General features: G+C 41.5%; 1 protein-coding gene across 1 annotated transcript in view; it reads right to left on the bottom strand.

The window, feature by feature from the left end:
• Positions 1-18,920, bottom strand: part of DDAH1 (dimethylarginine dimethylaminohydrolase 1) — a 336,716-nt gene extending 317,796 nt beyond the window's left edge. The window contains exon 1 of the mRNA XM_042462205.1: positions 18,531-18,920. Within this exon, the coding sequence (XP_042318139.1) occupies positions 18,531-18,845 (315 nt within the window). The 5' untranslated portion in view covers positions 18,846-18,920. The remainder of the gene's footprint in view (positions 1-18,530) is intronic.
• Positions 18,921-21,826: the final 2,906 nt, after the last annotated feature.

Raw genomic sequence — 21,826 nt, forward strand, 5'->3', positions numbered from 1 at the left:
TTTTGTGTCTGGGGATGCATATTGTTTCCAGCCGGTTGATCATCATTTTGTTTTCCATATTTGTTAACTGTTATTAGCCCCTGCCAAATAGGCCTGAGGGGACCTACTAGCATGAAAAGAGAAACAGCAAAGGAAACCCTGTTCTTGAGTTGACATATTCTGTCTCAGCAACCCGGATACTACCCGCAGATCTCTTTTCTGTATCTGTTGGGCACTAAGACTGGTTTCTCCACAGCTCAAACAATATGATCAAAGGGCTCTCACAGCATTGTTCAAAGTTGCTGTCTCGATCATTGCTTGGGGCAACTCATGACAAGAAGAGTATGTATAATTACAGAGGAAAAAACATTCTACAGATAAGTTCATGAAATAGGTTGTGGGTAGAATTATATTCATTATGCAGTTTCTCAGTTTATATGGATGACAGAGAGGAAAGGCAGCAAAATGTCTTAAGCCACCCTTGACGCTATGGGATAACGCATTTTCTTAAACAGAAAACCTTGAATAGCTAAGGGTCAATAATCTTGATTGTTCTATTCATAGCACATTGACAAAATGCTTTGCCAGTGTTCATAATTCATAGATGAATATAAATAAAGATTAATTTACAAGGTAAAATTGCTCACACTTGGCCCACAGATTGCATCTCATTAACTATATTCTTGTCACTATTTTTACTTTATCACAAGATACTCAAAATATATCTACTCATAACAATCAGTAATATCTCATGTATAGCTTCTCATTTTTAGTTGTTTTTCAAAAAGATGTACATCTAAAATATCTCTTTGTACTGCTGCAAAACTAAGATAACATATGCCTTATTAAGTTTACAGTCTTCAAACCAAGTATTTTGGGTAATTAATCTGCTGCTGATTTAATCATAGATGACCTCTTCCATTAATTACTGGACTGAGGTTAAGCTAAACCTCCAGAACTGGAACATTTGAATTAACCATTCATTACCTTTAAGGATACACAAGCACTAGTTCAATCTTATTAGTACCAAGCTGAATGAAAAGGAAATACTCCTTCTGATCTACCAGGTAGTTTATGACCAAAGTGTTTAACATGGAGGTGGGAGCTGAATAAGGGGCTCAACAGATGGGGAGAAAGTGGCGGTGAGACGTTGCTCCTCTCTCCCTCACACAGAGGTCACAGCAACCCAAACTGTGTGGCCTTCAGGAGCCCTAAAACGAACCCACCCCCAGTGAGTTCTTAAGGAGCGTGCTGGGTGCCATTGGTGCCCTCGTGTGCAATGATGATGAACACATGGCGCGTGGATGCGGTGCTGTGCCTGCATCATCATGGTGGCCCTGTGTGGACAGGGGTGAACCATGATGGTGCTTGGATGGCACGGTAGGGCTCGGGAGCATGTGGACGCTCCACACTCCTGAGCCCTATTTTGGGCCCCAGGCTGCTGCATTGGACCTAAGTTATTAACCATAATCAGTATTCACAGAACTGCAATGGTAGAACAGCTACTCCTCAATACGTACCTATAGCATCCTATGTACATAATTATTCAATAGCAGGGGTGGGCAACTGTGGAGGTGGTGAGGAACAATTTTCACCTCTGCACCAGCATATCTGATGACCAGAAGTGATGTGCCACTTCCAGTTTCTATTTCAACATTTATATATTTATTGCTTTGCTTTTGGATGGGTTCAGGTAAGTGGCAAGATTAGAATGGGGAGGGACTGTGTTTTGCAGCAGTTTTGAACTATTTCTGGGTCCAGGGTTCGAGAAGACTTCAGGGAGGTTTCAACCACCACAATTTGGTGCTTAAGGGCCTCAGCATTCAAGTCATTTATTACTTGAAGGTGAACCTGTCACAGGGGTTTCTTGGCAAGTAGTAGTACAAGCTAAAGAATGGACTTGTGAATGAAGATATTGAAATTCTAAATAAAGTCTTGAGAAGTAACAAAAGCACATAAAAATTAAAGACAACACAGTATCTTGTTCAGAGCATCTTAGAAGTCATTTTCATTCAAGTGCTGCTTCATAAAATCTGAATCTGTTAAGTCCTTTGGATTAAGAGACCTATCTACTTTTCCTGTACCACACACACAAAATGCCACACACACTGATGTATCTACTGTAAAGTTTAACAACAACAATTGGTGGTAGCATTTATTTGATGATGGATCTCTTTCATCACCTATCTGATGATGACGGATCTCTTTCGGCGGGCTTTTCCAGACTAATAGCCTAATAAAATGAAACCATTTCTGTTTAATAACTGTTATTGTTTTTGTTTGATTTTATTGCTATGACTTGTTATGTGAAAGGGGAGGTTAAGAGGGTCAGGGAGATGAAGGGAATTTTTTTTTATTATTGACTATGTAATTTGTTTTTGAATTTTGATCCTCAAAAAGGGAGAAGCGGGATACAAATAAATAAATAAATAAATAAATTATTATTATTATTATTATTATTATTATTATTCATGCTGCTTGTTTTATGATGAGTAGTGTGTGCAGTTTTGTGTATTATTAATAGAAAAGTGGTGCATGGGTAGATAAATTGGTATTGGCCTAGATACTTCAACAGAGTGAGAAGATGCTTTAAAAAATATACTGTAGTAGTCAACTACAGAAAGAATGATGTTGATTGCAAAACTGCATCATTTGTGAGAAAAACATAAAAAGGTACTTGCATATCTCCATATTTCTTCAAATCACAGTGACTGCTCTTCATTGGGGTAGGAATCGTGAGGTGGCCACACGTTGCTATTGCAAAAGATTATTCAAGAATCGAACTCACATGAAATCTACCTACTCTTGAAGTGCAGGAAGGGACTTCAGGGAAGCTTGGTCTTAGGAACATTTGTACTTAATAGAACAAAAAACAAAAACAAAACAAAAAAGGCTCTTTGAATTCTGACAACAATTTCCAGATGCACTACTTTCAGACATCAAAGTCACACAACTGTTACTACCGCTGGATAACATGTGACTGATATGAACATCAAGATTATTAACTGCCTGCTCACATTTGTTCAGATTTTTAAAATCTTGTGTTATTTCTAAGGTTCTGGTGAAAATATTTCCTCCATACTCCCATAAATGTTTATTTATAAACATGGTAGGTGATTTAGAACCGATATACTGTATCACATAGTTATATTGTGGATTTTGCCAGAACAAAATGTAGCGATGGTTACCAATTTGGATTATTTTAAAGTCATGAGAAAAGTTAATGGACAATGTTACTGATGGTTGCTAATTATGTTGGCTATCTATTGCCCCTTGTGTAAGAGGTTCTATGGCTCTGAATACCAGTTTCTGGGCATCATGAGTGGGAAGGTACTGTTTCAACAGTGCTCCTATTAGATTCATAAGAACACTGAATGTTGTGTGTGTCGGATTTTGGCCTTTAATATGGGGTTTGAATCTCCATTCAACCATAAAACTTTCTCAATTATTCTAAATTGCACACACTCAGAGCCATTTAACACTACACAATTATAGCACTGTGAGTCCCTGTTTGAGAGAAACACAGGTTATAAATAAAGATAATACGTATGATGATGACAAGAATTCCGTTTTAACTGCCATGGCTGAATCTGATGTAAACCTAGAATCTGTAGTTTGGGGGGCATTAGAGTACTCTTGTTAAGACTTCTAAATACAGATTGGATATCACTTATTCAGAATTCAGAAATTTGAAATACCCCAAATTGTCCAGATGGGTGGCTAGATAGTAACAACTTTGCTTTTTGATTGGTTAGTGTACACAAACTTTGTTTCATGCACAGTTATTTAAAATATGTATAAATTAACTTCATGCGATGTGTGTAAGGTATATACAAAACATAAATGGATTTCTTGTTTAGACATGTGTCCTCCTCCAAGATCTCTCATTATATACATGCAAATATTTCAAAATCCAAAAATACCCACAACCCAAAACACTTCTGATTCCAAGCATTTCAAATAAGAGAGACTCAACTTGTACTCCTTCCTAAAGTGAAAATCCCAGGATTCCATAAAATGCAGCCATGGCAGTTAAAATAGCATCATAGTACTATAATTGTGTAGTATAAAAGGGCCCTCATCCATCTAGTCTACTTCCAAGATTGTTGTGAGGATACAAAGAGTAGGACAGCAACATGAAAAACAGTAATAACAATTTCAGAAGATATAGTGTCAATGTATCTTGTGTACCTCAAGTGATAACAATGCCAATTAAATCCATTTCCATTCCAATAAAATAATTAAGATTCAAAAGAAATTAATAGAGAAATATTTAATACTATGTGCCACTAATTGTCTCTGAAAATAAACTCCATGGCTGCCACTTTGGCCCAACTGTGAATTACTTCTAGTTTCAGAAACGAGCTAGGTAAAAGTATTGCAACAACCCCAAGGTTTCCAAATGAGAAGTTAATAGTCCTGACCTACCCTCTGCTTCTCTTTCTTCAACTACCTTTTCGGCTACCACATTTACCTTACAAGAGAAAGACAAGGTTATCATCATGTCTAGTTCTGCCAAGGGGGGGGGGGGGTTCCTTGCAACCTAACCCAGTTTTCATGACCCTAAAGAAGAAAGAGGAGGAAGAGCTGAATGATATGTTGGCATCTGAATCACAGGAAGTTTACACAACATTGTGAAATTTGTATATCTCTGGCGTTGGCATTGGTATGGCTCATGAGACTTGGTTGAGCTGGTCTTAAAACAGGGATAGGAATCATGCAGCTTTCCAGATGCTGTTGGACTGCAACTCCCAAGAGTTCTAACCAGGAGAGCTAATGGTAAGGAATGTGGGAAGTTGCCCTCTTAACATCTGGAGGGTCACATAATTGCCACCGGGCTTGAAGGATGATTTGTCATAAAGATCCTCTTATATTAAACCTGATGACCTGAATCTGTTGCTAGTCCTATTTAAAGTAGAGCCTTGAATCAATAGTAATTACCTATGTTGACGTAACCATTCAACAATTTATTGAAAAGGTCTACTCTCGTTGGAACCAACAGTAGTGAAAATTCTGCATGTTCCCTTGATAAAACACAGGTTTGAAGCATGGCCAATCAACATCACATGTGGCTTCCAATGGCTGGAAGTCATTACAGTCTAGATGTTTTGCACCTCATATCAAACCAGGTTTATGAGGAGCCTCTGTTCCAGATGCAGTTTACAGCCCAGAAGCAGAAACATCCCCGAGGTGGGCCTATCCAACAATTCCTGTACTTTCAAGATTTAATGCTTGAATCCTGAGTAGAAAAACGTGAAACAGTAGTATCCAACATTATATTCCATATGCCCAGGAAAACTTTACAGCAGATGGTTGGCCTTGCAAATGTCATCATGTGCATTCCTTAAAATGTCAGCTGATCCAAAGATTTGAAGCCAGATTGTCAAGTGAGACTGGCTACAGGGATCGCACAATTCCCATGTTCCACTGGCTGTTGGTTTGTTTCTGGAAACAATTCAAGGTGCTGGTTGTGACCTTTGAAGTCCTATAGGGCTCAAGTCCAGGTTATCTGAAGGACTGTATTCTCCCTTACAAACTTACCCATGCTTTGAGATCTGCCATAGAGGTCCTTCTTTCTGTCTCACCATCTTCACAGGTACACCTGGTAGAAGTACAGGAGAGGGCCTTCTCAGTGGCTGCTCTTAGGATCTCGAATTCCCAAAGAGGTTAGGGTAGCATCCTCCCTGCTATCCTTCCACAGGCAGATTAAGTTTTTGTTTTGTTTCATTTTAATTTCAGCAGACTTTTGAAGGCTGATGACTCAACAGAATTGTGCTGTAATGTCTACATGCTGCTTATTTGGCATTTTAAGAGTTATTTTTTTTACTGTAACTGGTTTTGATTTTATGAATAGTTTAATTATAAATTTAATTTCTGTATTTGGTATATTTTTTTAGCTATGCCTCTTTTAACTGTTCTAAGCTGCTTTGAGGAAAAAGGCAGGACAGAAATAAATAAATGTAACAACAACAAAATGCTAACCTGGCTAAAAAGGGAAGAGATTTCTGTACAAGTGGCCTACCTATTGCCATGTCTAAACCTGATTTCTCTTGCATCCAGTACACAAGTACTGGCAATGTGAGTGGTGGGAGTCCCTTTAGGAAGAATCTTGACAAAGGATGCTTGGCAAACACACCAATTTCTCACTGGGTGTACTGTGGAGTGAAGCACAGTATGTGAGACAGAAAACAATGTAACTGAATCACTAGATAAAAGCTATAGAATTATAGAATCATAGAGTTGGAAGAGACCACCATGGGCCATCCAGTCCAACTTCCTGCCATGCAGGAAATCTAAGTCAAAGCATCCCCGACAAATGGCCATTCAGCCTCTGTTTAAAAACCTCTAAGGAAGGAGATTCCACTACACTCCGAGGGAGTTTGTTCCACTGTCGAACAGCCCTTACTGTCAGGAAGTTCCTCTTAATGTTGAGGTGGAATCTCTTTTCTTGTAGCTTGCATCAAGAAAGGCTTGTTCCCTCCTCAATATGACATCCCTTCAAATATTTAAACAGGGCTATCATATCACCTCTTCACCTTCTCTTCTCCAGGCTAAACATACCCAGCTCTCTAAGTCGTTCCTAATAGGACATGGTTTCCAGAGACTTCACCATTTTAGTCACCCTCCTTTGGACATGCTCCAGTTTCTCAACATCCTTTTTGAGTTGTGTTTCCCAGAACTGGACACAATATTCCAGGTGGGGCCTGACCAGAGCAGAATAGAGTGGCACTATTACTTCCCTTGATCTAGACATTATACGTCTAGCCTAAAATTGCACTGGCCTTGTTAGCTGCCGCATCCCCAATAGATAAGCAAAATCATATTATGAAGGAAACATCTTTTGAATCCTTTCATGTGTAAACTTTTCATTGGCCTTATACAGTTATGCCTATATTTTTCACAATGTGTAGATTTTACTTTAAAAAAACACCCTTCATTTTAGGTTAATTTAGATGATTTACACATTATCTGCATTACACATTTGGATGATCTTCACATCATGTAAAGTGCATAAATGATTTTCTTGGCACCCATTCACTGTATATTTTTTTAAAAGCCGGGGGGGGGGGGGGGGGGAGAAGGCCAAACCCCCCGAAAATAATTATTGCATTCTACTAGCACTCACCAAGACTGAATTGGAACATTGAGATTCATGTTTAATAGAAAAACTAGCATGTCTTCCCATATTACCTTTAATTATTTAAAAGATTCATGGCTCACCAATCAACACAACCATTCTTAGGCCAGGGAACTAAAATACAACTAATTTACAACTTGAAATTTAAGTAACACCATCTGATGGAAATGCTTAATACACAGAAAGAATTTATTTGTATATGGTAGGTCATCCACAAAAATCTAAGTCTAGAATACTCCATTTATATTATCACCACTATCAGTTTATTTGTATGCTACCTTTCCACATAACTGTGTCCAAAGAGGTTCATAGAATATCAGATGACAGCAATAAATGAAGCAATTCAAATAGAGACAATATTTTTTAAAAAAATCACACTATACAATACTCAGTATTACACTATACAATAAGTGTTACCCAATTCTGCAAAACTAAACATGAAATAGAATAAAATCTAACACAGAAATAAGAAAAAGCCAAAGTCTTGAAACTAATAAACTTAGTAGGCAATAGGTTTCATAATTTGTAGTTCACCACTAAGAAACGGCAGGTGTGTGTCTCTCTCAAGGGCATATATGTGGAATACTAGAATAAAGAGAAAACGTTAAGATGCATCATTATTAATGTACATAGAGTTGGCCCTCCACATCTGTGGCTTTGACACTTGCCGTTTTGATTTTTCTTGAGGTCAAGGCTGCCCCATGTGCATGCACTCCCCCTCCCTCCCAGGCTTACCCCTTCCAGGAAAAAGCCCAGGAGAGAGGGAGCAGCTGGGAAGGGTGCATGTGCCAACCTCATCCCTTTCCTGATCAGATCACTGCCTTCCCCAGGCAGCAATCTGACTGGAAAAGGGGCAAGGAGGGATGGATCCTCTTTCCCAGTCTTCCTTCCCCTGGACCCATCCTCCTATGCCCCTTTCCCAGTCAGACTGCTGCCTGGGGAAAGCTATCTGACCTGGAAAGGGGCAGGGAGGTAGCTAAAGGGACAGGAGGGTGGGGAAAGAAGATGAGTGCACGCCTGCTCTTCTTTCCCTGCGCACCCATCCTTTTAACCAGCTTCCACACATGGGGGGGGGGAGTTATTCAGTTTTTCCACATTCGCAGGGGGCTTGTTCCCCTAAACCCTGTGAATGTGGAGGGCCGACTGTATTTTATTAGCCCTTGAAAGTTCAAGTACTGTACATGCTATAGTTCAACTACAAGAATAAGAGAACTGATGGACTTCCTGATGTTTCTGGATTGCTTCTCCCATCATCTTTTATCATTGCTTCTATTGGCTAAAGCAGGCTGATGCCAACTGCAGCTCAGACATAGATTTACCAAGCTTCTGCTACATGTAAACATATGCATAGAAAAGCCCAACTATCTCCCTTCTATAAAGCGAATTTGAAAGGGGAATGGCTACTGGGGACAGAAAAACAGCAGGGGGGAATTTCTCAGCCCTTTCCAGACTCACATATGATTTATAGTTTGCATGTCAGGATTCAAGTTGCCTGAATCTGAGAAACTGGAATGCCTAGATTCAAAATTTATGCTGCCTGGATTTAGCAACCCAAATCACAGCCCAAAATGATTTCATTGGCTCTGTGGAGATTTTAATCTGAGAAGGATTAGGCACGTTCCTCACAAAACTTAATTCCCTTTCTTTGCTTGTCGCTTTAGCTATGATGTAAGGGAAGAAGAACTGCATGTCCCTCCCACTCCCTTCTTTACCTACTTGCCAGAAATTCTGGGAAATCCAATTTGCATCACATGGGCAGGTGTTTGAAAGCATGGAGAGCATGTTGTACATCTGAAGATATTATCAGGGCTGCAATGGAGACCAAATTTGATCTAAAAAGAACTTAATTACTGTACTTCCCAAGGGTTTTTCCCCACCATTGTCCCAAACTTGGCCATGGAGGATCATGTCATGATTACTCTTGAGATTGTGCAGTACCCTGCTTCTTAACTGCAATAGGGAAAAGGCAGTACCTAAATTCAGTAGACAGGGAAATGGATAAACAGCCAATCTATTTATTATACAACAAATCTACTTCAAGCACTGAAGTAATTGTATATGTCACTATGCAGAGGAATGTAGTGCTATGAACTAGAAGCATATACACACTGTAAATCAGTGATTGAAATTTCCAGGCTTAGTTTGCACCTCTCCATTTTCTCATTTGCAAGTGCTAATTCCCTATGGAAATACAGATGGATGGCAGCCAATTGTACAACAGAGACTCTATTTTAAATTATCTGCCAGTGACTGGAAACACTGCTAGTACTAATGTTATATAAAGAAGTTAATTATACTAATTAATGCTAGGGAAGAAGCATATGGGCAACATTTCATGAGGTTTTTTTAGATGAACAACCTTATTGTTAATCATCTACAAGCAAGGAACTTTCAGGACATAAGATAAATTACACATTTTAAGACTGCTTCTCAAATATGCAAGTACTGGCAGTACTTTGTTGTTGTGTGCCACTGTTTCATTAAAACAGAGATGAGTGAAGAGTCGTGCGTGGACTGCATGCACTCACAAAGCCATTCTGGCAGCCAGTCCAATAGTCCCTCCTTGCACTTTTAAAAAATAGGTTTCCTGCTCCTGCAGGCATCCAGAAGTGATGTTTTTTATATTAAACAGGTTGGGGGAAGGAAAAATACACCCACCCCAACAAAACGGAATTTCTGGGTTTGTCTTTTTTAAAAAGACTCTTTTTGCCTTATCTGAGCCTGCTGCAGTTACAATCTAGATTGTGTTAGTGCTAGGGTCAGAAATTTGGTCCGCAAGGCCTATCAAAATTGTCTACCCCTGTTTCAAAGCTCTGGTTGTGGATGACTGCTAGTCCCAAACCAACTAGGTAAATAAAGACAGAAGGCCTTGGATAGGAAACACTAGCAGCCTCGAACATTTGTACTCTCTCTTCTTTCCCTTTCCTTGCTGAGTTCTTTATACAACAAAGCTGGACCATCTGTTGTCTAACTCAAGAACCATTCATTCATTATTTATTTACTTTAAATATGTATATGCTGTCTTTTGATATGCAAGTTGGTTTATGTCACATTAAAACAATGCTATGGAATTTTGGAATTTATAGTTTTGTGAGGTATTTAGCCTTCTCTGTCTGGGAGCTCTAGTGCCACAATAAACTACAAATCCCAGGATTCCACAGGATGGAGCGATGACAGTTCAAGCCATATCAAACTACATTAATTCTGCAGTGTGGCTGCAGCTTAGGCCTTCTACAGACTGGCCTGAAAGGCCGGCTGGGGGGGCAGAGTGACAGCATGCACTGCACAGCATCATGACACTCCTCTGGCACTGCATCAGCATGATGCAGCACCAAAGGAGCACCATCAAGCCACGCTGCCATGGCTATGTTGCCCTTTCCAGGGCACAAAAAGGCACAGTTTTTTGTGGCTCCTTTTCACACCCTGGAAAGGCCAGATTGAGGTTGCAGCATATGGTTGCTGTGGCACCAATTTGGCTGTAAAAGGGGTGGCTGGAGGCCTCCCCTTTGGAGCTGTGTGCACAGCCCTTTGGTGTGCTAAACAGGGATGGACCCAAGCAAACCTACCTGTGGCTGTGTACATATATTTAGGTTTCTACTTCAAGTTTACTTTGGAGGATAAGAGTTCACAATGTGATGGGTGCAGCCATAATGTGGAATCCAGCCTCAATGAAGAATTAGAAAAGGTTTTTCAAAATGAAAGTTTTGTATTAACATTTGTGTTGTGAATAACACTTCTTAGTTTCCCAATAACTGTTCACATTTCAATTTGATTGCAAGTAACTGTAGTTACAGTTCTTTCAGGGGCACTGCCAATTATCTGTCCTCCACTGACAATGCATGACAACTCTCAGTGCATATTGGGGGGGGGGGGGAATAGAACCATTCCCCCTTCTCCAAGTAGTTCCAGTGCCATCTTGTCCAGAAATAGATTTCACAGCTCACTTAACATTTCTGACAATATGGTTCCAGATGTATCGCTCCACTTAGGGGCGAAACAGATGGGCAGGAAAAAGCAGCTTGAAGCTGCTTTTTCTGAAACTGCACTGATACCCCACCAACCGCACTGGCAGCTCCCAAGGCAGCCTGGATGCAAACAGACTAAATGCACTGCACGGAGTCAAGCTGCGCCACTGGGTAATATTTTTTTTTTTGGTCTCCTCTCTATCCCTGTACGTCACACAAACACACAGCTACCGGTGATTGCTTCCTCCTTAGAAGCCAGCCCATTGGATGGTAGCCTCCTTTTGATCGGTAACACAGTCACATGGACCCTCCACTAGTACAGTGCACTGGAGCATCCAATCATGCCCCCCTTCACTCCATGTCCCCTCTTGGACCATCTGGTTTGTGTATGTTGTACTTATCTCCATGGGAGGTGTCACCCTTTCACTTGTGGGCATTGCCACTTGGGTACAGCAGCTTCGTCCTTTCCTAATGCACTCCTGCAATGGGGAGTTTATACGTACAATTCTTTAGAACCGCTCTCATGTCGCTGCATTTAGATGTACAGTTGAAGGTGTGCACTTTCCGGGAAAGAGTGTGGCTCATTCTTAGTGTGGCTTTTAGCCCCTGGAGCATAGCTTGGGTGCAGTTTCCAGTCAGCTTCAAAGTGTGCATCATCTAAATGCCCCACCTCAAAAGTGGCTGGAAACCAGCTTATTTTGCCTGTCTTTTTCAGGCCTTAGTGATCACAACATCAGTAAATATGATTGTTTGATTGTGAGCTTGGGAACACAGTTAGGTTCACATTTTTCACTGGATGAACTTTCAGTATGCTGATGATAAAATTGTCTGAGGGTTCCACTGAAAGCACAAATTGAAATTCAACACACTCTCCATTAACCTAATTTTCAGAGCAAGTCGTTGTTGTCAAGAGTTTCACAATTAGAAAGTAAAATGGAGAAGATGGCTTTTGCAAGTCACCCTTCCCCCAAGTTAATACTTAAAAAGAAATTTGAGTAAAGTTCATCATCCATCCATCCATCATACTGTGAGCACACTACTGGCTCTCAGTCAGCAGCTTTATACCATTAATACCTTACTAAAAAGTTAATCTTTCAAAAAACCACCCTCCAGTAATTAAGTTTGCTACATTTTGAATGCAAGGCATGCCAGTGTGTAATTGTGCATTTCTTTTAATTCTTTATCACCACCCATCTCCCTTCTTTCTGACACACATAACAGCAGATGGAAAATTTTAGGTGATCTTTGAGAGATTAGAAAGGAGTCTATTGCCAAACAGGTTTACTGAAAGGTCATGGGATGACTTAAATTTTCAACATAAACCAGCACTTTTAGAACAGAAGGATCCCACAGTAATAAATCAATCACTTGCACCTGCTTATTAAGCACCAATATGCATTCGCTTAGGCATGCAATGAGTCACACTAGATTGCACTGTGCTAGTATTGAAAAGAAAAGAAGGATAGAGATTCTTGATGTTTATGTTTATTATCTAGCTCCAAACTGAAATAAATTTTGTATTTGCATGAAAAAGAGTGCTATTTCTTGTATGTGCTGATTTTGTGACCCATTACTGAAATTAATACAGAAGCTAATACAACAGGTAATCTTTTATTCAAACTTCATCTCAGTACTTTCTCAGTACATGCTGTATCCTATATAAATATGATTGCAGTTTTCTACAGTCTGAACATATTTCCTCCACGTGAAATGAAACTGGACTGTCAGTACCAAGCATTACCTATGTAACCAGTTCATATTTGAGGAAAAGTAGAATACAGTGGATCCTTCACATCTTCAGGGGTTCAATTCCCCCCCCCCCCCCCGGGAACAAACACAGATAGTTAAGCTCCATATTATTCAATGGGCAGTGACATGCAGGCATCCATACCAGCACATCCACAAGCATGAGCCACCACTGAATAATATGGGTCATGGCAAGGTGCAGATGCTCTAATCTGCAGATAGCTAGCCTGCCAATACAGTGGGCCCACAAAGCCACCAACACCATCTCACTTTCCCCCCAAAATTAAGACTCAAATCAGCTCACAATTTAAAATAACAATACAATTAAAGTCATACAAAAAGTGAGCATTAAAATAGAATTAAATTATTACAGTATTAAAACACATCACACATTAAAAGGAAAAAATGCCATCAAAAAAGAGAAAAGCCCTTTAAAAAGTGTAGTACAATTAAAACAGTACAGCACCCCTAGCCTGTTCTTTTAAAACTTCCTATTTTAAAAGCCTGTTTTAATAAAGGTTTTAGCCTGCCACTGGAAGGCCAACAAGGAAGGGGCCATTCTAACCTCCCTGGGAAGGGATTTCCACTGTCTATGGGCAGCCACTGAGAAGGCCCTTCCTCACATCACACCAAAAGTGCATGAGATGGTGGTGGGACTGAGAAAAGGGCCTCTGATAATCTCAGAGCCCAAGCCTAAATACAATAACATTCATTTCTTTATTTCAATTGGTTTTTGATAACTAATTGAAGGAGAAAACAGGTGACTCCCTTACTAAAACATAAATTTTACATTTTGCAATGTTACCCAGAAAGCTGACTAAAATATCAAAGATTTAATGAGAATAATTTCTTTTTCATCCAGTCAAGATATCTCTGTCCGTTCTTCCCTTTCACTCCCGCCTCTCTTTCTCTGTCTTGCCCCAGTATGTTTATGGCTTCACTGGCTATGTTCATTTCTGGACACAATTCTGGTTAATGCTAGTTATGACCTTTAAAGCCCTACACAGGTTGGGCCAGGCTATCTGCAAGAGCGTATTTCCCAATATGAGTCTTTAGATTTTCAGAAAGGACTTTCTCTCAGTACCACCATCATCACAGCAATGTTTGGTGAAGACATAGGAGACAGCCTTCTCAGTGACTGCTCCCAAACAGTGGAACTCCCTCCCACTGGAAGCTAGGTTCACACTTTCTTTGCTCTCTCAGCTGGCTAGGGGGGACCTTTCTGTTTACCCAAGCCTTTGAGTGTTGACTGTGTTGCAGAAGGTTTTTTAATTGGAGTGTGGTACCATTTTAAACATTATTTTTTTAAATCTCTTGGTCCTACATAGGGAGAAAGCTCATATGCTTTTAATTGTACTATTTTTGCTCACAATATTTTACTGGTTCTGGACAACTTACTCCTCCTTATTCATAGATAGACAGATAGATAGATATCTCTCTTATCCCACCATCGAATGTTGCCTGAGATCTCTATTTTCCAATAAACAGAGCATGAAGGGGGTCAACATTTCTTATGCCAAAAATTGTCCACTTTTAGAGTGTGCATTAATAAATATTTCCTACCTTGAATGGAGACCCCATGTTTCTACTTGAGTCATTGTTCCAGGTGCACCTGCTCACAGGAAGGAAAACCCAGACTCACAAGATATGCAACAGGTAGCTCCTGGTGACTTTGGCCCAGTACATACCTTGCATTACATCTGGGCTGGCAGTGGCATTTTTTCCTGTGGAGGGAAGCTGCAGCCGCCAAACCACGCAGGTTCCCTCCATAGGAAAAAGAACCCACAAAAAGCAGGTTCTTTTCTGCCGCGCCAGTTACGTTCGAGTGTGCCAATAGTGCACTCATGATGTAACCGGTGCGACTCAAAGTGCAGGTGTACATGGGGCGCTGCCATTATGTCACCGCCAGTATGCGTGGTTGCTGTGCGATCCTGTAACCCTAGCACGGTGCGAGCACAGCGCTACAGCGCCATCTGTACTGCGCCCAAGTCAACTCTTCAACATCTCTGCATGAGGACTGTCTGATCCAATTATGATCCAATTACAAAAAATGACCCAAATGCTACATATGTTGAGATGTAAAAGAGACTGAAAGGGGGCAAGGCCAGAGCAATGTAATGGCCAGATTCCTCTGTTTATATACATATGGTTGTGTGCATACATACAGGAGCCTTTAATTATTCAATTAATATACAATGCGCCTGTGTCATACGCAGGCGTGCCTTACATGGCTTCCAGCATACACTGGAAGCCGCGCTGGAAAAAAAGCCTGGCGCCCCCCAGAAGAAGTAATGGGGTGCGCACCTTCTAATGAAGCTTGAGCATATGCGTTTTTCCCTTACATGGGGGGAGGGGCCCCAGAATGGATCCCCGCATAAGGGAAGGGCCAACTGTATTTCATTCACTAATATGTCTGTTGTAGTACACTACTATGTCCCAGCTCTTAGTTTGCTAGTGACTATTACCACATCTTACTGAAGTCACAGTACTGCAACGTTTGGAATGCTGAAGATTTTCCAAGTTCTGTCTATACAATACGCTTACTTTTCTTCTTCTTGTGCAGCAACCTCTGTTGTAGCCTAGCCTAGCTTCTTCTTCTTTGCTGCTAATCTGTTTCAGCCATTTCCCCAATCAGACTCTGCTGACTGCTTTTATTTCATTTTCTGGTTCGCTGATCTCATCCCTGCCTGTCTGAACCAATTTCAGAGGTGGTTCCTGACATGAACATCTTCTGTCCTGGAAACAAATTATGGCCCATGGGGTACACAAGCAAAATGAAATGAGAAGAAGAAAATAAACTTGGGCTTAAAAGTGAGAATATTAATATTAATAACATATACTGCAAGTAAAGGCACATCAGACAGCATATATCACAATGTATAATGGAAAAATGTATGGTTGAGTGGTTTACAAACTGAGATACAGGCTGAGTCTCCCTTATCCGAAATGCTCAGTGCTAGAAGCATTTGGGGTTTCAATTTTTTTTTCAGATTTTGGAATATTTGCAAATATGTAATGAATTATTTTAGAGATGGGATCCAAGTCTAAAAATGAAATCCATTTATGTTTCATATATATCTTACTAACATAGCCAGTCAGGACTGGTCAGTATTTTCCTTGCTAGTCAGCTCTCATTTGAAAAGGTCCCCTTTGGGATCATTACATACTCAATGTGAAATACACTATGTCTTTTGTCTGACTGTTCTTCCATGCACCTGTCTTTTAAATAATTTACTAAGAATTTAGAAAACCTTTATCAGTTCAGCAGTTTTCCACTATGCTTGTGAATGTAGATTATTACTTTTGCTCCTGTAAAAATTCCCAGGTTTTGTAATTATTTCTGGGCAAGGTGATGTGCTCAATCTGGGTTCATTAAAAAGAAACCCGCTGAGATACAATTTGAAGCAACTGTGAATCATTACTATGTCCTACAGGCAAAGCTTTTCAGAGTACGCCAAAAACATTGAAACAAGGGTAGGGAGAAACCCATAAAGAAAGGAACTCGATTATGCTTCCACTCCAATGAAATTACAATCATTGCTAAAACAAACAGTGGCAAGGCATCTGCCTCCAGTGCAGGCAGGCACACACATTGCTGTGGAAAACAGATTCATTGCAAGAAAGGCTCATTCAGGAATGCCTCTGTCCAATCTGCCCATGTTGCACTGGCTTGAGGAAGGATGCAAGACAGGGAGGGGAAGGCTTCTGGTTTCCCAAGGTAAATCTGAGAAACAGAGGAGGGAGAATGGGTTTGCACTGAGTTGAAACAACTAGACATGATCTTAAAGAGTAGATATATAATTGAGCATGGAAGTTAGAATTGTACAAGCCATTGTAGTCCCTACTGTTACATATGGATTGGAGAAATGAACAGTGAAGAAAACAGATAGGAAGAAAATCAATGCATTTGAGAAGTGGTGCTGGAGAAGAGTGCTGAAGATACCATGGACAGCTAAAAAGACAAACAAGTACTTGAACAGATCAAGCTCTGTTTCAAGATGATGAAACTGAGGCTGTCCTACTTTGGCCACATAGTGAGGAAGTCTGATTCACTGACAAAGGGAATAATGCTAGGAAACGTGGAGGGACGTAGGAGAGGAAGACCACATGCTGGGTGGATGGATGCTGTTAAAAAGGTAATGAGTATGCATTTGCAGAAAGCGGAGCAATGGAGGATAGGGAGTCTTGGAGTTGTCTCATCCACTAGAAGCCGGTTAAGAACAACAATACACATTTTTAAAAATCCTCCCATCCCTTCTGAAACAAGAGTAGGGAGAAAGCCACAAGAAAGGGACTCAATTACTCTTTCACTCCAATGCAATTACAATAATTGCTCAAACAAACAGTCAGAAGCCATCTGGGCTCAGTACAGGCAGGCATGCACATTGCCTGGGAAAACGGATTCCTTGCAAGAAAGGCTCATTCAGGAATGCCTCTGTCCAATCTGCCCTTGTGGTACTGGCTTGAGGAAGGATGTGAGATAGGGAGGGCAAGACTTCTGGGTTCCCAAAGAACATCTGAGAAAGAGAGGAGGGAGAATGGATTTGCATGGAGCATCTTCTTCTTGGAGAGCCAGAGTGGCTTAGTGCTTTGAGTATTGGACTAGGACTTTGACTCCCAGCTCGGCCATAAAATGCACTGAGTGACCTTGGGCACACGCTCTCAGCCTCAGGGGAAGGCAACAGCAAACCTCCTCTGAACAAATCTTGACAAGAAAACCCCATGATGGGTTCACTGCCTTAGGGTTGCCATAAGTTGGAAATAACTTGAAGACACACAACAACAACAAACCCTTTCCACTTCCACCTGCCCCTCCCACTCCTTCCAGCACAACCTGCCACGCCTAACAATACCTCACAATACTACACAATACCCACATCAAGGCACAAGTGCCTTTGGTATCCTTGCCCAGCCCCCCCCCCCCCCCCCCCCCCCCCAGTGGCAACCTGTCTCTCTTTCTCTCACCCTTTCTGTGTATGGTTCTGGTGGGAAGTTGAAATGAAACCCACCCACCTCTTTTAATCATGAAGCAGGAGGGATGGATAAACATCTTTTTGCTCCACCTGATTTTGTGTGTGTGAAAGTGTGTGTATAAAACTGGAGTAACTAATTTGGGGCAGATACCTTGATAAAACGTGGCAGTGTGACTCAAGGTCCTCCTTTTCCAGGACCTGTCCTCCACTGCAACCTTCTGTCCAGGAGGCATTTCAGAATGTCCTCCATTTGCAGCATGACTAAGAAGCATGCTTTTTACATTTCTAGCAGTGTTTTCAGCTTCCCTTCTTCTTCAACACCCTTCATTTGGAGCATGACTAAGGAAGCATGCATGCTCACTCCTAGCAGTGTTTTTAGGTGTTATTGGGGCTTGTCCTCTATTTTCCTTGAAGGTCCTTCATCTGGAGCATGACCATAGAAACCTGCTTATACATTTCAATGAGTGTGTTTAGCTTTTCTGTGGTCATGTCCTCGCTTTTTCCTTCAAGGCTCTCCATACTGAGCATCATCATGAAGCATGCATTTTACACTTCTAGGAGTGTGCTTAGCTTTTATGGGATCATGTCCTCCCTTTTTCCTTGAAGGTCCTCCATATATTGAGCATGGCCACGGAGCATGCCCTGTACCCTTCTCTATGTGCTCATGTCCTCCATAGTATACTGAGCATGCATCCACGATCCCTCCCCCCGTGGCCTTCCCCGTCGTACCTCCTTCCTCCTGCTGGGGGCCCCCGGGCGCGTGAGGAGGGCCGTCTCCTGGCAGACCACGGCCACGTCCTCCACGAAGACGCAGTCCGGGAGGCCCTCGTCGGGGGGCAGCTCCAGCACCTGCAGCCCCAGCTTCCCCTTCAGCACCCCCACGTACACCTCGTGCTCCCGCTCCGCCCGGGACAGGTCCACCGACGCCTCCGCCTGACCCGGCGCCCGCCTCCTCAGCGCCCCCCGGCACAGGGACTCCGGCACGCCCCGCACCACCGCGTGGCTGCAGCGCCCCAACGCCCCCGACGGACCCGACGCCGCCATGGCCGACCCAGGAGACCCTCTCCCTGCCGCCCTCCGTCCTCCTGGCTCTGAGTGAGTGAGGCGGGGGGCGCAAGGACTAGGCACCAGCAGCAGAAGCAGCAGCAGCAGCAGCAGCAGCGCAGGAGCCTGCACACGCCCCTCCGGAGGAGCCCATTGGCTGGCGCTTTTGGCCCAGGACTCCCATTGGTCGAGCGGGGAAAGCGACTACCTGCCCGAGGCGGGATTAGAACGTTGGGGCGCCTAGTCAGAGATCATGCCTCCTCCACTCACTCGCTCACTCCCCTCAAAGGCCCACGCTCTGCGCCAGGCGCCAAAGTCACTCTCTCTCCCCTCAGAGGGACAAGGCCCTTCCTTCCCTTTGACTTCCCTCAGGGACTTTGGCTCTGGCAATAACATTATTAAAGTTATTGTTGTTGTTGTTGTTACATCTTTCCTTTCTCATGGGACTGGGACTTTGGTTCAGGCACAAATAACAACAACAACAACAACCTTTCCTTTCTAATGATACCACATAAAGGGACTTTGTTCCAGGCATGAAATATTATTATTATTATTATTATTATTATTATTATTATTATTATTATTATTATTATTATTATTAAATAAAATTCAATATAAAACTCCCTTCAGGCTATATGAATATGAAACATAAATGAGATTTTGTGTTTAGACTTGAGTCCAAACTCCAATATATCTCATTATGTATATGCAACTACTCCGATGTACACAGACTTTGTTTCATGCACGAAAATTATTACTAATACCCACCACCACCACTCCCTTCTCCTTTTGTGTCGTGTCTTTTTAGATTGTAAGCCTGAGGGCAGGGAACCGTCCAATTAAAAAGATTGTATGTACAGCGCTGTGTAAATTTACAGCACTTTATAAATAAAGGTTAATAATAATAATAATACACTATTATTATTATTATTATTATTATTATTATTATTATTATTATTTGAAACATAAATAAATTTTGTGTTCAGACTTGAATCCCACCTCCAAGACATTTCATTACGTATATGCAACTACTCCAAAATCTGCAGAAAAAAATTACCCGTCCAGTGACTCACAACCTTGAGGCACCATGGAGAGATGCCCGCCAGCTGCATTTGCCCACAAGCCATCCATTTTACATGACTGATGTTGCTGGGAGTTTTACACTAGAGTGGGCCCTTGGTATCTGCTGGAGTTTGGTTCCAGGACCCCCCCCCCTTAAATGCCAAAATCCATGGATGCTCAAGTCTTAATTTAGTTATATTAATTTTAAGAAGAAGAAGAATGAAACATACACCTTCAAGGGAAGAAATGAATTCTAAATAATCATCTTTCCTAATAGGAATGCCATATGAACTGTTTATCACAGAATAAGCTGTGCTTCAACAAAGAACACCAGACATGCAGAACAGTGGCCCCAGCTGAAGTGTGTTTATGTTCAATGCCATAGCACCCCACAAGAAACAATAAATTAAGTTTAGAACAGCGGGTAGTAAATTCATTAAACTGGAATTATATTTCAGGAAGAATGCTGGCAATGGTACCAAGTGAAGATGTTATTCATGAAAAAATATACTACTGTCTGAGATAATAAACAGAGGAAAACGGAATTAAAGTAAATGGATAGGGAATTTTAAAAACCTGTTTCAAAATTTGTAAGGGAAAAAGATGTGTTGAATTAAACTATTTACTTCATGTTAAACGCCCACAAGAGGAAGCAATGCAATGCATAGACAAATAAGGCAATAATAGTACTAAGATGTGATTATACTTGATTAAGCATGCACACACACATACAGAGTAAAAAGATAAAGGTAAAGGTTTCCCCTTTGCAAGGTTGTCAAGTTATGTCCAACTACATAGAATGTTCTTACCACCAAAGTGGTACCTATTTATTTACTTACACTTTTACATGCTTTTGAACTGCTAGGTTGGCAGAAGTTGGGACTAGTGACCGGAGCTCACTCCATCATGTGGCACTTGGGCCTTGAACTGCCGAACTGCCTATGTTGCAATTGTCAGAGTCAGCATCTTAACCGCTGAGCCACATAAAGTACATGTACTGAATTTAAAGGAAGAACTGCTTTTTCTTAACTAGGGAAAGAAAAGCTATACAGCCAGCTCTCCATATTGGCAGGGGTTCCGTTGTGGCCTCCACCACTGTGGATACCAAAAAGCACAGGAATTCAAGTCCCACTATTGCCTATGGATGCACAACCTGCACATGGCAGCATTGGAACAGCCACGTGCACACAGCCGTCATTGAGGATAAAAGGATGGGGGCATCCACCGATGATCCAGTCCATAAATGGCTAGCCCACCGATACAGACAGCTGACTGTATATACTAGTTAAATGGGAAAAGTGAGGTACTTCAGCCCATGAACGGTCTAGGTTTCCCATCCACTTTGAAACCCCACCCTCTGCATGCTAGGAAAGTAGACCTAGGAGCTCCTGAAAAAGCAAAGAAAGAGGTAGAAGAGTGAAGGCTGGTTTCCAGCCAAAGCTCCAAGTAGAAAATTTCCACCTGGCACTTTGGCTGGGATTTGATTGACACCAGAAGCATAGCTGGTGCTCCTGATATCACCAGGAGGGCTATGGATGGGGAAATCTCACCTGCAGCCTATTTTAGTTCCTCACCCTGGCTTAAAGTCTGCAAAATTAACACACACACACACACACACACACACACCATAGATAATAACATAAGCCATCAACAAAGGTATTGTTATTAATAAAAGAGAAATGTTTCACTACAGAAAAAGACCCGACAAGAAAAATATTAGAGAAGGAGAAATGATTTTACAGGAATGAACAAACAAAACTAGAGCCTAGCCCTTTCCACCACCCAGCACTGAAACACATGGCTAAAAATGGAATTTTAACAGGATAGAAGTGTGTCTGGCAGGTATTTATTACATGATGTCATGTTCATCCTGCTGCTGCCTTGCATCCTTAACTGTACCATACCTTTTCAATGATGGC

Source organism: Sceloporus undulatus, chromosome 4, assembly GCF_019175285.1.
Source record: "Sceloporus undulatus isolate JIND9_A2432 ecotype Alabama chromosome 4, SceUnd_v1.1, whole genome shotgun sequence".
Classification (NCBI taxonomy): domain Eukaryota; kingdom Metazoa; phylum Chordata; class Lepidosauria; order Squamata; family Phrynosomatidae; genus Sceloporus; species Sceloporus undulatus.